At 43.0% G+C, this 15,902-nt stretch overlaps 2 protein-coding genes across 8 annotated transcripts in view; one reads left to right on the top strand and one right to left on the bottom strand.

Annotated features, from left to right (window-relative positions):
* Positions 1-1,055: 1,055 nt before the first annotated feature.
* The window catches only part of LOC118507126 (G protein-activated inward rectifier potassium channel 3), a 66,786-nt gene continuing 51,939 nt past the window's right edge, over positions 1,056-15,902 (top strand). Inside the window, exons 1-2 of the mRNA XM_036045133.1 lie at positions 1,056-2,011; positions 7,958-8,377. Coding sequence (XP_035901026.1) covers positions 8,040-8,377 — 338 coding nt within the window. The 5' untranslated portion in view covers positions 1,056-2,011; positions 7,958-8,039. The remainder of the gene's footprint in view (positions 2,012-7,957; positions 8,378-15,902) is intronic.
* The window catches only part of LOC118507130 (serine/threonine-protein phosphatase 2B catalytic subunit 3-like), a 49,241-nt gene continuing 46,155 nt past the window's right edge, over positions 12,817-15,902 (bottom strand). For all 7 annotated transcript variants that reach the window (XM_036045150.1, XM_036045152.1, XM_036045153.1 and 4 more), the window contains one exon: positions 12,817-15,902. This exon is cut by the window's right edge and continues 4,351 nt beyond it. The gene's annotated coding sequence lies outside the window, so the exon portion shown is untranslated.

The following is a 15,902-nucleotide window of genomic DNA, read 5'->3' as shown; positions in this document are numbered from 1 at the left end:
TCCTGCAGTACATTCTTCCCGAGTATTGTGGACAATCGTCGTCACGCCATAGCGTTCTGCCATTGCTGTATTGAGTGCGGTTCAGTAACATCAACCCCTTCTGGATGTATTGTGGTGCAGGGGAGTGAATGGGGGACACAATAGGGAGAGTCCTCAATTTCGTGTAGTAAGGCAGGCGGGAAAATTGCAACCCCAATCCTGTCCTTCTCACCGCGCCTCACCGCGTACCGCACCTAGTTCAGGTTGGCGACATACGCTCTAGACGGCGTTGCAGACGCCACCTGTCCGTCGGTTCTAGGTATAATGCGGTTTCCTTCGCCACCGCTGCCGTTCTCGTTCTTCGCTAGCAAATGGTGCCTGGATGCGTCATCGGCAATTCACCTTTTCGGGCGAGTTGCGCTGCGAAGGCATCAGCATGTTTTCGGTTGCAGACGCACGGAACACGTGTTTGGTGAAACGCGATAGCGCCAACCACGCCAACCCTAGGCGCAGTAAGTGTGTGTGAGTGAGTGTGTGTGTGCTGTGTTGGTCCTTTGCTTACGTCTTCCTTCGACAGCTGATCGTCGTTAATGAGGCGCGAGTGATGAAAGTCGAAATGTTGAAGCTGCAAATCCGCGCCCACGTACCACGTGATTGTGGCATATGCGAATTAAAAGGCAATTAACTGGTTCCTTCCCCGTGCTAGAACCTCCCCGCGCAGTACGTGGTCGAGACGGACGGTCAAGTACAGTCTCTTATGCTTTTCGCCAAAAAGCCGACTTTGGCGGATGTACAAGCGCTCAGTTTCGCGAGACGTCGACGGTCGTCGAATATCTCGTGTGTCTCGTCGCAGCATACGCGTCGCATATGTGTGGAAAATGATTGCGGACACACTCAATCCACTCTCTGCTGCCGATACTTGTGTGTGTTTGTGTGTGTGTGGAGAGTGTTCGCCACAAAGCCACAAGGGTAGAGACACAGACGCAGAACGCAGTCGGAAGTCGGAGTGTGGCACCAGCAGTGGTGGTGGTGGTGGTGGTGGTGGTAGTAGTACCCGGTGGTCGCTTTCGTTGCCGTCGGCAGGAATCAGTCAGTAAACCATCCGCCGCGAGCGATTGCGCGCGTTTGTTTCCTTTACATCGTTGTTCCGTGAGCACCACACGCAAAGTTCTCGCTCGTTGTCGCGTCACTCGGTACGATCGGGTACGCGCAATTTCTGGCCTAGTCGCGCTTAACCCCCGGGGTGACGGCTTCTTTCGGTTGGCTTGAGGAGCAACCCCCGTCTTTGGTGGGTTGGTGCGAGCGCGGGTGCGTGTTTTGCGCACGCGTACACACATTGTCACAGCAGCCGCCGTGGTCGAGTGTCGAGTGTATTGTTGTTTCCAACGTTTCCTTCCGCTAGCTGTGCCCTGCGGATTATCCTTGCGGTTCTGAGAACGTGGTCCGTGCGAGTGTATTGGTGCAAGGACCTAAGGACCGTGAGAAGGATTTAAATCAAGCTGTCGTATGCTGAAGTTAATTTCACGGTAATTCCCTGTTCGCGGTTAATCGAGAGTGGCCAACTAGAATAAATTCCCCAGTGTCCGCGGATCCGTGGAGCTTTTGTTGTGGTTCGAGAATCGTTGGAAATTCCCGTTTCGGAGTGCACCTGATCGTGTGTGCGTGTGTGTTTGTGTCGAAGATCTTGCTGGCGGGACCCTCGTTCTGAGTAGAAGCCTCATTCAGAAGAGGCAGAGTCGTGTGCAACATAAGGCACAAGCTCAAGGTTTGGCTTGAAGTTGAAGAGCGATAAAGTGTTATTTTGCGATCAAAGTAGGCATAGCGTGCGTGGTGTCTCCTTAGTTGCGGTTTATGCTTGAAAGCGAAGTGAGTGAGATATGGTGCGCGTTCTCTTACTACACTGGTGATGTCATAGCGTTTTCGTGCGGTTTGTGTGATAAATGCGGCAGGAAATCGACTAGGAAATGGTGTAACCATCAACCCGGTGTGCAAAGTAGAATTCCTAGAAAATAAACGACAGCCATCCGACAAGGTTAGTATGCACCAAGAGAGCCTGTGATGGAGCGCTTGTACCCTAATCAGCTGTTGTAGAGTTCCGTACACTTTGCAAGGTTCTTTTCGATAGTTGCCCCTTAGTTCGCTAACCATGGCAGGAACTACACATTCAGCCCAGTTTTCAGTGCAACGACCTGTTTTTTGCAGCTGCTGCTGCTGTGGCTGTGTGTGCCTAACCGGTAATGAGAGATAACTAGGTGAGCTGAGAAGGAACGCTCGATGTACTGGGTCAGTGCCAGCGCCGTCAGAGTCACGGTGCACGAGTGTGACACGGCGTTGTAACGGATTCGCAGCATGTAACGCAACAGGTTCAGGCGCGCATGTCGCTTTCGGTCTCGTTAACCTTGAGCAAATGTATTTTACAAGCTGCATCGAAGTGCGTTTCCCATCGCCACCGGTCACCGGTCACCGGCCACAGCCTCTCAATCCTCGACGACCATCGAGGGGAAAATTGGTCCGTTGGACGGTGACGTATCAAACGCACCGAGAACCAAGTTCCGCATCAAGCGAATCGGTTCTTCTAATTCGAAGCTCAATGATTTAGTGTCTGTAAACGTCTACACAAGAGCTCTGAGCATCGAATGACAGTGATTTCGTCTCTTCGGAATGACTTCTTCCTTGCGGCTATTTAGTTCAAGGTTTAAACACCTCCAACTAACGTAGACCATCACCGTTAGCTGACAGGCACGCTAACAATTTCAATAAATTAAGAGTGGCCTTTTTTTCGTGTGTTTATTATTATCAACTTACCCTCCGGGCGGGGGAGTACACATCACAGTCCGCTCATCGTGCCATTGTCTCTTGACACACGGACACGGTGCGGTCACGAGATGCGTAAGATGCTGCGCTGGCCCGTGCGACGGCTTAAGTGATATTAATTTGAGCACCGGCCCAGCTGGATGCTAACGAAACACGGCTAAGGATCGCCTAGCCGGAGGATTATCTTGTCACCGGGACGAGGGACCATCGCAACATAAATCCATTTCCCAAGCGTCTCGGCTCGGCTCGGACGGACGGACGTCATCTCGCTTTAAGCGTTATCTGTCCAAATAATCAACGAATTAGACATGAGCATGGGGCCGGAATCTAGCATCTCCGGGAGATACACTAACTAAGTGAACCGGGAAGTGGTTGTTGGGCAATGTTTTGGGGAAGCTAGGGGCTTAAGCTTATTATTTGTGCTTTACCGGTATTTATTTGCACTTATCGTCTTGCCGGGAGCGTTAAGTTAGCATGCGATAAGATCGTTCGAGTCGAAAAGCACTCATTCATCATTGCCATTCGGTTCGGTTGGCGGCCTGTTGTCGTAGTCAATTTCGTCCAAAGTGTGTGCTCTGTTTATGTTACACGGCTCAAAATACGTCAATGGCTGCGTTGAGCCGTTCCATTTGGGACGGGCAACGTGCTGTCAGCTTCTAAAAATTGGTTAAAATTACACCATTTAATCGTTTACCCACAAACCAAACCAAAGGCTGGGAGTCCTCCCCCCCTTTTGCGCGTCAAATTTTTGATGGACTTGTTAATTTGGAATAGAATCGTCTTGTTTACGTTAAAGTAAACTTTTTGCTGTGAAATTTGTAACACAATCTGGCGAAATTGTTCACTATTGACCCCGGCTGTGACACGGTTTCCGGTGTTGGTTTTTCGGCAGGGTGACAGTTTCTTGTGGTTTTGGTAGGGCGAAATGGAACACGTGATCGGATATTAAATTGCGCCCCGTCTGCAGAAGGGTGTTTCCGCATGAGAAGATCCAGTTACTGCAAACACACCTTGCGAGGGTTATAACTTTTGAACCGGACAAAAAAAAGCGGTGTACATTGTAAGGCAAATTCCTTGTGGAAAGATGTCTTGTGTCAAGGCGTCCGCGTGTGGCTAAGCCTGAGGTAAATAGAGATAAATGTAATCCTATCCAGCGTGTGTGTGTGTCTGAGGTAGAATTTGGTAAAACAAGAATGAACAGAGGAATCCACCTCCTTAACACGGATGTTTGCGCGTGGGTTGAAGGATTTATTATAATTTATTAATCCACTGACCACACGACCACGAAGACTTGTGTCTGGACCTTACCGGAAACCGCTCATAACGAGCCGTGTACTTTCGGGTAATATCACTTAGGCACCAGACGAATATTGAGAACATTATGAGCAATTTAATTTGTCAAATGGAAATATTTATGATTGTTTGACTGCATTAGTCGGGTTCCTGCTGGAAGCAAGTTACGCTGAGATGTTCCTCCTGAGTGCTATTAAAAAGCGTTTAATCACCTTCGGCATTTCCGATGCCCTTTGTACTGAACTTTGATACATTGCTCATTGGCGATGTACTCATCAGGGCCGCAAAACGGGTTGGCTCTGCATCAATTCTTCGTTCAGATTCAGATTAGCCCTTTTCCGTTCCGATGACTAATGCTTCATTTCGTCCCTCAAACGTTTTTAGCACGTTCCTGACTCGGTACCTTCCTAGTGGCCTATTTAAAGCTTCATTTCCTTCCTTAGACGAGTTTGTTTTGCGGGTTGGAATTTTCGTGTGGAAAACACGTGTTTTTCCGGCTCTTTCACACCTGCCGGCGCACGATGTTTGGTCTCGGCATCTCAGAGGATATGCTTGGCCCCCAACCAGATCACACGGTTTTGAATGTCACATCGATGAAGGTTTTGTTTATTTTTGTTTTTCCCCCCCTCACATACACACACACACACATATACAAGCAGCACGTTTTTTATGAAGGAATGCGTACTACAAGCAGAAGCCGTGCTGACATTGATCTTGAATGAAGCGAAGGGTATTGAATACTAATTGATACAACAGCGCCAAACCGCAGCGAAGCCACACTCGTACGAAGATGAACATCTCTCACTCTCTTATCGCAACCCTGTACAACACTGTATTCTTAATCGTTTTTCTTTTCTGTGAAAATTTTCCCAACCTCCTAAATCACTGACTGCCGTGAGGAAAGGCACCAGTGTTTTCTTCTTCTGTTGGGGCTTTTTACGTGAGTGAGTTCAGTTTCGGATTACGCCGCCTGTGAGCGGAAAACAATTTGCTGGGGTGCGTAGTAGTAGTCGAAGTACAGTTTCAATTGTGCTAGAGCATGCAAAATGTTTATTAGCCGTGCTATATCAGAACAGCACACACTCGCTAAAAATATCCTCCTCTGTCGTACAAAGGGCACAGGCACAAGCGTTTTTGGGTTGCTTTTCTTGTTTGTCGTGGCGGATTCTTTCTTGTTTTGTGTGTTATGTTTTAATAGCCATTTTTATTGTGTGGTGCGTTTGTTGAACCGATTTCACTGAAGAAGTGAGTGGTATAATTTGTTAACATTTTATTCGCTTTTTTGTACCTGAAAACGGCATTTGATGTTTCTATATGTAGAATAAAATTTGACAAGAAGAAAGCTTAGATCTAATTCAATAATAAAGCATTTAACATAAAATTTTAATTAAACAAATTCTTTAGAAGTAAAAATGAAACTTACAAATAATAAGAAAACAGTTAATTATTGTACAATTTTTATATATTTATAAATAATTGAAATTAAAGGATTTTTAAAGGCTTAAAGGATGCATCAGTGCAAGTTGATTAAACAAATAAATAAGTTGAAGAAAAGAAAAAAAGGAAAAAGGTAGAAAAAATATAAAGAATACAAAAAGGAGAAAAATGAGAAAAAAGTGAGATAAAACAAAAACATGACAAAAGAGTAAAATATTCAAATAAAATACTGCACTTGGTAAATTGTTGAGCCGTACGACGCTAGAACGATAATGTTATTCGGATATGTGATGGGATGTAATCGAGGCTAATGTTACCATGCACCTTGGTGGGCAACATTATGCAATCCACAGCACTGCAGGTGCATTACAAAAGAACTCATTACATTTCCAGTTAACGACCGTTTGATCGTGATCGTGACACTGGACCTTGGTGGGCTCAGCTCAGCGTTGTGTCTCTCGTTTTATTGCAAACATGTATAATTATCAAACGATCAGGGCATGATGCATGGTAACACAGAACGAAGCGATACAGATATGGCGGTTGAATCAGTTGCAACGCTTAGCGTGACGTATGTGGATTGAATCGTTGGCGTTTGCATTGGTCAGAGATTGCGATTCCTAGTGTACTGGACTAGGGCCGCGCCTGTGGTGTAGTTAAGGTGTTGGAGGTAATTATTTTCCGCACGCCCACTCTGCTCGAGAACTTGCGGCTGATGGTGTGTATTTTTTCGTCTTCAAACGACAAACTGACCGCCATCGATCGCTCACCATCGTTGATCCGCGAAGGGAGCGTGAGGACAGTTAATGTGATCGCAATGTGCAACCGGTGGCCTTGGAATGTATACGACCTCGCGGAACCGGGCGCATACCATCGAACGGAAAAGGTATAAACACACGACAAAACCAAAGCCCAAGCGAATGGAATTTCCAATCGCATGGATGCACGGGAAACAGTACAGGGAGTCCCATTTGACACCTTGGCGTAATTAAATGACGGAATGATTGATGCGTACTTGGACACCGAGTAAGCCATCAGAAAGTAATTGCAAACAGAATGCAGTTGGAGACGGAAATGCATTCACCGCTTGCCATTCGGAATTTGATTTCACACACCATCGGATCGTTTAGAATTGAAGGAATGTTCTGGGACGGTCCGTGTCTTCTCGCTCGCCCGTTCTTTAGCGGACGAATGGGTCGCCATATCGAATGGCGAAATAAAATATCAATTTTGACACTCAAATGACACTTCCTGTAAGTACGGTCGCCAAACACCGCCAGACAACGGCAACTCCTCGAATGTTCTGGCGTCGCTCCAGTGTGTGCGGTGACTGGATTAGCGCAGAGAATTCATTGCCAAGGGCTACGGCAAAAGGGTAAACGACTTGGAGTACGTGCCTTACCCGCGTGTGCGAACACACTTTGCTTTGTGCACTCTGTCTGGAGTCTTGGAGATAGCGTTCATGGGACAAGGCAGTAATTGGAAGTGCAAGTACGGATGAGGAAAGAATGGAACGACCTGGAGACATAAACAAGAATACCTCAGAACTCGATCACATCACAAGATCTTGGACGATGATCTTTGTGTTGTGTGGGACAGCTGAGAGGTACTCGAACCGGACGCAAGACTCAGCGATCTTCTCTTGTGCTCTTGACGTCCGGGAGATTTTCTGATAACAGCTCGCCGCCATTGTTAACGTTAATTCCGCTTGGTGTGCAAATAGCGTTAGATGTTTATCGAGGATCAGACTCAGATATTCTTTGTGTAACAGTTCTTGCAACGTTACCCCTTTTGTAGTAGACAGTACCAACAAGTTTATCAACTGCATCAAGCTACAACACTACCAAAAATAGCAATCACTACTGCCTAAGGTCCTCAACTCGTCTTCCATGATGATGAGTTGTTATCCTCGACTCGCGATTCGCGTCACCGTGGATTAGATGAAACAAGTGCATCGAATCGTTATGATAATCTTTTCGTGCCAATCGTACGCACCAACATAACGTAGGCTCGCTACTAGGTCAGAGAATTGCCACTTAATTGCTGCTTAGCCCTGCCGGACAGGTTGTCGTTGCGATGAGTTGCTCTCAGCAGACATCCGCAGCATGGAAGGTGGTTGAAGTTGGCTTCAAGACCAGGGGCGTAATGGCAATTAAAACTGATTACCTTTTTCATGTTCGACGCATGATGCTGGTGGGCGTCTAGTAATTAGTAGCGCGGATGATTTGCACGATTGCTTGTACCGATTGGATTTAAATCGGTGTTCTGTCGGTTTCGTCGTCGGCGGCGAATTTAAAATGAGTCACGATTGCAACGATTAGGACCTTGCTGTTCAGTGTCACGGTCGACCGACATTTATGGTGTACATGTTACCCTCGCTAGCGACCGCCAACACTCCAAGACCGTTCAATAATGCTGCTGTTTTCTTTTCCAGGACACCGAAAAACACCGGAGAGTTAGTGAGTGCGGAGAGAAGATCTTAAAGTAAAAGTGAACCCTTCAGGAACAGTGCAAAGATGACAAAATTATTGGAGGACGTTCGGCCAACGGATGCAGGTGATCCGGATGCAGCTTGGACAAAGCTACTCGACGACACCAGTTCCACACACAAGCCGCCCATCATCATTGGACCAGCTGCACCACATCCAGAGATTGCTCCGGACACCGTAAAAGAGCTGCTGGTGACGGTTGATCCGGAAACTGGGAAAACCCAGCAAACGATCGATGGTGCGATCGCCAGTGGTGATCGAGTTGCTGCTGGCGGACGGCGGCGAGAATCGATCCTCGGAACATTCCATCGACAGTTGCGGATGTCTTTAAAGGCGGTCAGTGAAACACCGGGACCACTCACAAGGTAGGTAGTAGTGGTAGTAGTCAAGTTACGGTTCGGCGAAATCGGGGCGGGCTCGGAAGCTTTGCCAGAGGTCAAGGCAGATGGTTCGGTGACTCGTCAAAGTGGATTGCTGATCGCAATATCAGCACAAAGCAATCGACCGTGAAGGAGAGCCAGCGGGTTTTTTGTCGTTTCGTTGCAAAAGGAACTGGTTATTAGTTGGGGCGCCCGACTGTCCGGCCGACGACGGGCAATTAGGACCTTTTAAGTAACACCAGCAAGACTGCGTTCCTTGATCGGCATAATCGCTTTCCATCACGCGAAAGTATGTACATAGGTTTTGTGATTTAAATTCCTATCCTTCGCCGGGTGTCCGGGGTTGCATGCTAAACTTGCAACGACAGTACGACCACGTGCCGCCGTTGTCTAGACGGCGGCAAGATGGCAACCGATGACGACGATAGGGAAGAATGTGAAACATTTTCCCCATTGTAGCACGTTCGATCTGAAGTCCAAGCGCTTACTAATGCTCCTAAGCACAGTTAGTCAGAGCGATTCTTCCGTTTCCTTTCAAATAACGACACCGAAGAATGACAGCTGCGTGCAAAAATGGCGCCCTTGTGTTCTCGTTACCAGCTTTATTGCCACTTGCTTCTAATCCTCGGTAATGTCCTAAATAATGGCGACGGCTCCGTAGATGTGGTTGTTCTCGTGTTTTCGTATTCCGAGCTTACGAGAAGCGACGCAGGGTTTGTTTACGTTTGTACAGTGATTTGGATGCTTTTCAACCTTAATCAGCTGAGGATTCACACTGAAGTAGAGTAGTAAACGCTGCATGGATTGTTTGTTTGTTTTCAGATGATTTTTATTTCACTTTTTTTTTCTGTTTATAGGTACATATTTATTTCTTTTTTACTCCACGATAAAATACAATTCAAAAATACATATAATTAGATTATCAAAAATTCATTCATACAATGTATAATAATTTTCCATGGTTTGTTTGTTCTTTGCCTGCTCCTTCTTCTCTTCTCCATGTGTTGTTGCTAATGCGTTCGGATAATGGTAACCGAGACGGAAAACAAAAAAAAAAAAAGAGAACGAAACCAAACGCAACCAGTACGACCCGGAACTACTGCTACAGACTGGTGCAACGCAAACAATCGAACCAAGAAATTAAGTAACGCAAAAGGATCACTATCTAGAGAACTTTTGCTTTATTTTGGTATGAAAAGAACACTCCCTCAATGACGAAACGAAAGTCAATTCCCTCAACCACTGTGTGTTAATGTGTGTGAGTGAAACGGTGTGCTCGGTATTTGTTACATACATACGCAATGTTGCACTAACTGAAAATTTCTTGTCCATTTTGTTTTTCTTTTCTACAAGAATATGTGGATTGTTGTGTGGTTTTACTATTAATAAGATAATTTTCTCTTTTTTATAAATTGTTGGAAAAAAACATTCCGCACCCAAAGACAAAATAAAAATGGCAAAATGATCAAGTTAACACGCGACAGTACTTGCTCACCGAATAACAACGACGAATAACGTTATCGAGATCGGGATAAAAAGGACAGCAAGAGCAAGAGAGATTGAGAAAGAGAGATTAACCACTAATTGATTCCATAACCGCTTGTTACTCGCTACTTTACACGTTCGGGAACGTTACAAGTAAGGAACAGGTAGGTGTGATTAAAAAACAGGTGAAAACAACAAGCGGAAGAGATAGCCAGTACGACACTTCACTTACGCAACTTTTAAACCTAACTGTAACAGTTTTCGTGTTCTTTGAGAACGGAAAATCGACAAACCACCTTTCCCCAACTGGCACCGAGTGTATCGCGAAACAGTGCCGAGAATTGGATGGAAAGTGTACACAAGACACTAGACGCCCACGGTTTTTGTTTTGCAGAACGAAAACGCAAATTGCTGATAAAGAGACATCTAATCGTGCTTTGGTATTTTCAATGTAAAGTATCTTATCATTAATGTTTTTGTTCTTTTTTTTCTCCTTTCCTACTTCCAATTTTCTCCTGTCTTATGCACTGCTGTTTGTTGTCTTTTCTCTCAATGTTTTTGTTTGTTTTGTTTTCCGTTTTGTTTTTTGGTTCGCCTTTCCCCTAATGTGTGTGTTGTGTTTGATTTTTATTTACGTTAAGGATGCGTTAAGTTTCTCTACTATCAATATGTGTGCTGCTTCCTTCCATTTTGTTTTCCCTCTTTTTCTTCTTCTTCCCCTCTTGCTTCCCTTCAGCGTTGCAGAACCAGTTGCAAGCGTTAGTTATCGTAAAAAGATCATCTGTGTGAGGAAAAGTTGAGGAAAAGACGTAGGCGAGAAGTTGGTTTTGGTGCGTGTTTTACACAAGCGTATAGTTTGCTTTGTTTTTTTGTTTTGTTTTTTAGTACTTTCGTAAAATATGCGCGTAATTACGATTTCATTTCCCATGTTTTTGGTCGAAAGAGAACGCAACAGTGTTAATGCCAGCGATTCCTGCCGGCGGCTTGTCATTTGTGTTTTGATTGTTTATTAAGGTTTTATCAAGGGCCGTTTGTTTGGGTTTGTGTTCGCAATATGCGGTACTTGTAGAAAATGTGTGAGTGACGAGGTTTGTTTAGCAAGTGGGAAATGTTGGCAATGGAAAACGGATTATGGAAACGTCGCTAGTCTGCATGGGAAGGTTCTTGTTAATGTCTACGCAAATTTCAAACATTCCACCGAAGGAGCTGTTACGCTCATGTTTTTTCTTTTCTTTTGCTCAGTTGAACAATGTCAGCTGGCCTTATATGTTGGCTGTATATGTGTAATACAATGCGCCGGTAGTGCAGTTAGTGGTAGTAGTTTTATTTTCTTGTTGTTCCTACAATTTTGCATTTTCTTGTTTATTGAATAACAATTATTAAGTAGCACAGCACACATCGGTGTGTCAAAGAGGGTGTAATATTAGCCACACTTTTACTGTTTACACCTGTTTACTTATCTGCTGCCCTTGCTCATTTCTTTACTTACTCGACTTATCTAATAACTATGTTTTTGTTTGTTTGTTGCTAATATTTTGTATGCGCGTACCTTGTTGACTGTTAAATACGTTTTTGCTGTTGGGTAGAGTGCTCTAAGTGGAACCGCAGTCCGATTGAAGGTGCGCAATGATTAACGCAATGTGATTAAAAACCATATGCTGTGTGTTCTGCCTTTCTTTTCAACTTCTGTTCAACTCCATTTCGCCTTATTTCGCCTTATACCCTATATTCAAATTTGTTCAATTAACATTTGCTAGTTAATGCCTTAATTCAGAGCTCAGAGCTTGAGTGAGAATAATTTTCTAGAACTGGTCACAAATACATTTCATAAATATATTTTTAAAAGATACAAACAAGATTGTTTTTGCTTTTCTTTGCTTTCAATATTAACACATTTTCCTTTCCTATGCGCTTGCTGCTTGGGAACTTGGGAAACTGGGAATCGTTTTGTAACTTTTTTAGAGGGACGAATTAGCAACGGAAAGGAGAAGGGAAAGTAAATGGAACTGTTTGAAACTTTTTAATTGTATAATTTTATAACATTGTTGTGTTAGTGTTACAAGAAACGCACTCATTAGTTTTGTTTATCTAATTGCGTTTCGCTTAGCTCAATGTTTCTTCCATCTTCTGCTCGTTCCCAAAATCCGTTTTTTCCTTCTCTATTTTGTTAATATTATTTTAAATATTTTTAAGTATATACTAACACTTTGCGCCTTTCCGGTTTTGCAACCCTTATCGATCTACAAGACGTGTAAAAGGAAAACGTTCACAATGATATATGTATTTGCTTTTAGTTTCGTTTTTTTTTTGTTTTTTTTTGTTTGGTAGATGTAGAGATAGAACTAAGCAAGTAAACTGAAGTCTTTAGAGTGTTTTTTTTTCTTGTGTTGTTTGTTAGACTTACTTGTTTAGCTTACAGGTTGTTTTAGCGTTTTGCGTTTAGGTAAGTTTTAGTTGGTTGATTAGTTTTATGCGCGTTTTAGTTTATGATTTTCCTTTTTGTATCTTTGTATATCACCATGGTCTTTCGAGTCGACCTCTTTCCATTAACCACTTCCATCTGTTGCGTATGATGGGCGTGCAGCAATGGGTGTGTGTGTGTGTGTGTGTGAGAGTGTGTGTGTATGTTCAGGACCGGCTCGATGTCCTGCTCCGACCACCAGCAGATGGCGTTACGTGCTGGTGCAGCATCCGGGTTGGGTCTGCATCCTCCCGTCCTTGCTTGTCGAAAACGTGTCAGCCATCAACAACATCAACAACAACGAAACAACTTAAAAACTCTACAGTGAAGGGAAATGAAGTAGCTTCACATCTAATCATGCCTATCGTCGATATGCAATGCGACAAACCATCCACATCGATCCGCCGGAACATTCAAGAAAGTCAACGCCGAACCGAAACACGGGAGGTTCAAGAAAACGCACGGAACGACTAGCATCTTGGTTGTGTTTCTTTATTTTGTTTCGCATTTCTTTTTAATTGATGAAAACACAGCTAGAGATGATTTGTGGTTTGCCTTTTCTTGTTTGTTTGTTTGTTTGTTTTGAATATTTTAACAATTTTTTGCCATAGTTTTGTTACTTGTGTCATGCTCTTCTCATTTACTTCCGTGTTTTTTTCTTTGCTTCTCAAACGCGGGCAATAGCTTTAGAAAGAATGTCACTTTGTGAGTGTGATTTTTGTTTCCTGCCTGTCTGTGATAACCATCCTGTGTGATCGTATGTGTGTGTCTGTGTGAGAGAGTAATGTAGCTTAGCTAAACTTTATAAAGTTTGAAAGATTCCTCTGTGTGTGTGTGTTTTTTTGTTGTTGGTTCTCTCCTGTTAGCACATCATCTGCCTTGGCTTGACAAATAGGCCTTGGCCTTGTGTGTGTGTGTTGTAGTCAATTATAATCGCTTAAATATCGTTTAATAAATTTGCTTAAATGTTGATTTAATCATAGTTTGTTTTTGTTACGTTCTTAATTCTGGTAGTCTGTTTGTTCTGTTTTGTCAATTTTGTTTTCTTTTTGGTTCGTCTTCTTTCTTCCATTCATGCAAGCGCTTTTAACCTCCTTGATAAAGACTGTCTCGTTGGTTTTGCTGTCTTCTCAATTCTTCACCTCCATCCTGCCACTGAGTGTTTGTGTAAGGTTGTGTTTATTTTCCCTTTGCGCAACATCATAATCATCGTAATACTACCAGTCTCCCACCCCCACCCCGTTAAACCCCATGTCGCTCGCGGTTCTTTTTTTTAACAGATGTGAAGCAAATATTAATTTATATCATACTTGTCTTATTTGTTCTCCACTTGGTTCACCTTTTATCAATAAGAAAATATTTGAAAGAAATGCTACACCTAAAAAGTACACGCACACACTGCACAAGATAATTTGTTTCTTCCCTTTGTTAAAGTGTTTTTGTGTTTTTTTCATGTTTACGTTGCTTACATAATTTGTTTACAAATTGTTGTTCAATTTCTGCCAAAACGCACGCGTGCAAGTCGATTATCTAGCTTTCTTTCATGGTTTATCTAGCTGCTAACGGTCGCTTCTTCATTTCTTTCTTTGCTTTGTTTTGTTACCTTCTCGTTTGCATGTTACCGATGGTGTTTTAACAGACAAGGATGTTTGCTTTGCTTTACTCTAGTATAATAATAACTTGCAATGATGTTTAGTGCTATCTGTACCCTCCAAAAGACATAGTATTCAGGTGATCGCAGTTCACAGTTCCTTGGCGAGTTGCTTTAGTTTTGAGCTAACTAGAAAATGTGTGTGTTCTTCGACTTTCCCACTCAGTTCTGAAGGAAAACGTAATTAAAAAGGGTTGTTAACAAGATAGAGGACGGAAAACAAACGAACAAGAAACACAGACAGGATAGCAAAACGCACGCAAAGACATCGGGAAGTTGAGAGATAAGACAGTAAGATGGAACAACTTCTTCCGGCTTTTGATTTTGTGGAGCGAAAGGATGTGATACAAAACAGAACAGTTTGAACAAAGACATGTGATGTGAATGTGAGAAAAACGAAAGTAAAAGGAAAAAAAATCTTAAAGAAAGAACATGACAGTTGAAGAGAAATCAGTTGTAGAATAGGAGAACAGATTTTAAAAACTTTTATTTTAGCGGTTGCTTTTTCGCCTTCTTTAATAGCAGTAAAATTGGTAGTAGACAAAACATGTTTTTTGTTTCTTTCTCTCTCCTTCTCTCTCGCTCTCTCTTTCTCTCTCTCTTTCTCTTTGTCGTCAGATCGCGTAACACAGCAGAGTTTTGAGTAATGTATTTTGTTCTTTTTTCGGTTTCCTTTTTCTTTCTCCTGCTTTTTCTTCTTGTTTCGCGTTATTTTATCTCTTCTGTTGTTATGTGTTTTTTCTTCTTCTTCTTTTCTCGTTTAACGTTATTGCGTACTTGCTTGGAGGATAGTTTTCTTATTCGATAATTTTTTTTTGTATGTTTTTGTTACATTTTTGTTTGCTTTGCATTTGCTTATCAGAGATAGAAATAATGCTTTGTTTTGATGGGGAAATGTGCGGGATTAGATGATGACAATATCGAATAGAGACAACTGGTATGCCGGGGTATGCCCTTAGAAAGCGTAGTATTGCTTCAAATGTATGTGTGTGTGTGGTGTCGTGTTGTACGTGTGCCTGTGTTTGCTTCAACAATTTCCTTTTGAATTGAGGACAGACAGGGAGGAACACATCGGGGAAAATGGTTTCGGATGCGAAGGCAAACGTTTACTTTGCTGCCAAATGCTGAAGAAGGATATTTTACACATATACACACACACACACACTCTGCGTGTGTGCGTGTGTATATGATGCGAGGAACTGGTAAATCATGAAAAGGATAGCTGTAGTACATTTTTGAGAGTGCCCTTTCGGATAATGTCATACGATGTGTGATTATGGGTGTGTTCATGTTTGTGTATGTGTGTGTTTGGGTTTGCCTCTTCTTGTACTGTGTATATTTGTAAACCTATCCTCGATCCTCAATTGGTACGAAACAACATTCTGTTTGCCGACGCTCCGCTTGTAATAACGCGTAGAAATAGTTCGCATGAAGTTTTGTCATCGCCATTTTGTTTGTTTTCTTGTTTGATTTATCCATTTTGCATACATCGTTTGTTGCTTCTCTCTAGCTTCTCTGTCTCGCTCGGTTCAACGATCAGCTCCATTATTCGTTTGACGTGTACGATCAAGCGGTTTGTGTATTTTGTCTAATAATCGATAAAATTATATTACTTATCAATTAATCAATTTTACACTTATTTGCAAACTGTGTGTTCCTTTGTTTTCTTGCTTGTTTTTTTCTTCTTGTTGTTGTTTGCTATTTATTTATCGGATAATATGTATGTTCTTACTTTCGCTTCCCCCATTCACCTAGACGCTTTCAAGTCGCGCGATTCAAGTTGTTTGTGGATTTACCTTAAGGTGGCCTTGTTCTTCGAATCCGCTCCTACTCTTGCAAAACGCATGAATCCGCTAACTCTATCTTTCGGTAAGTCTTGCGCGCTTGTATAAGAATGTCAGAAAAAAGTAGTG

The sequence above is a fragment of the Anopheles stephensi genome, chromosome 2 (genome assembly GCF_013141755.1).
Source record: "Anopheles stephensi strain Indian chromosome 2, UCI_ANSTEP_V1.0, whole genome shotgun sequence".
In the NCBI taxonomy this organism is placed as follows: domain Eukaryota; kingdom Metazoa; phylum Arthropoda; class Insecta; order Diptera; family Culicidae; genus Anopheles; species Anopheles stephensi.
Note: the sequence above shows the minus strand (reverse complement) of the source record. Positions and strands in the feature narration are given on the sequence as shown.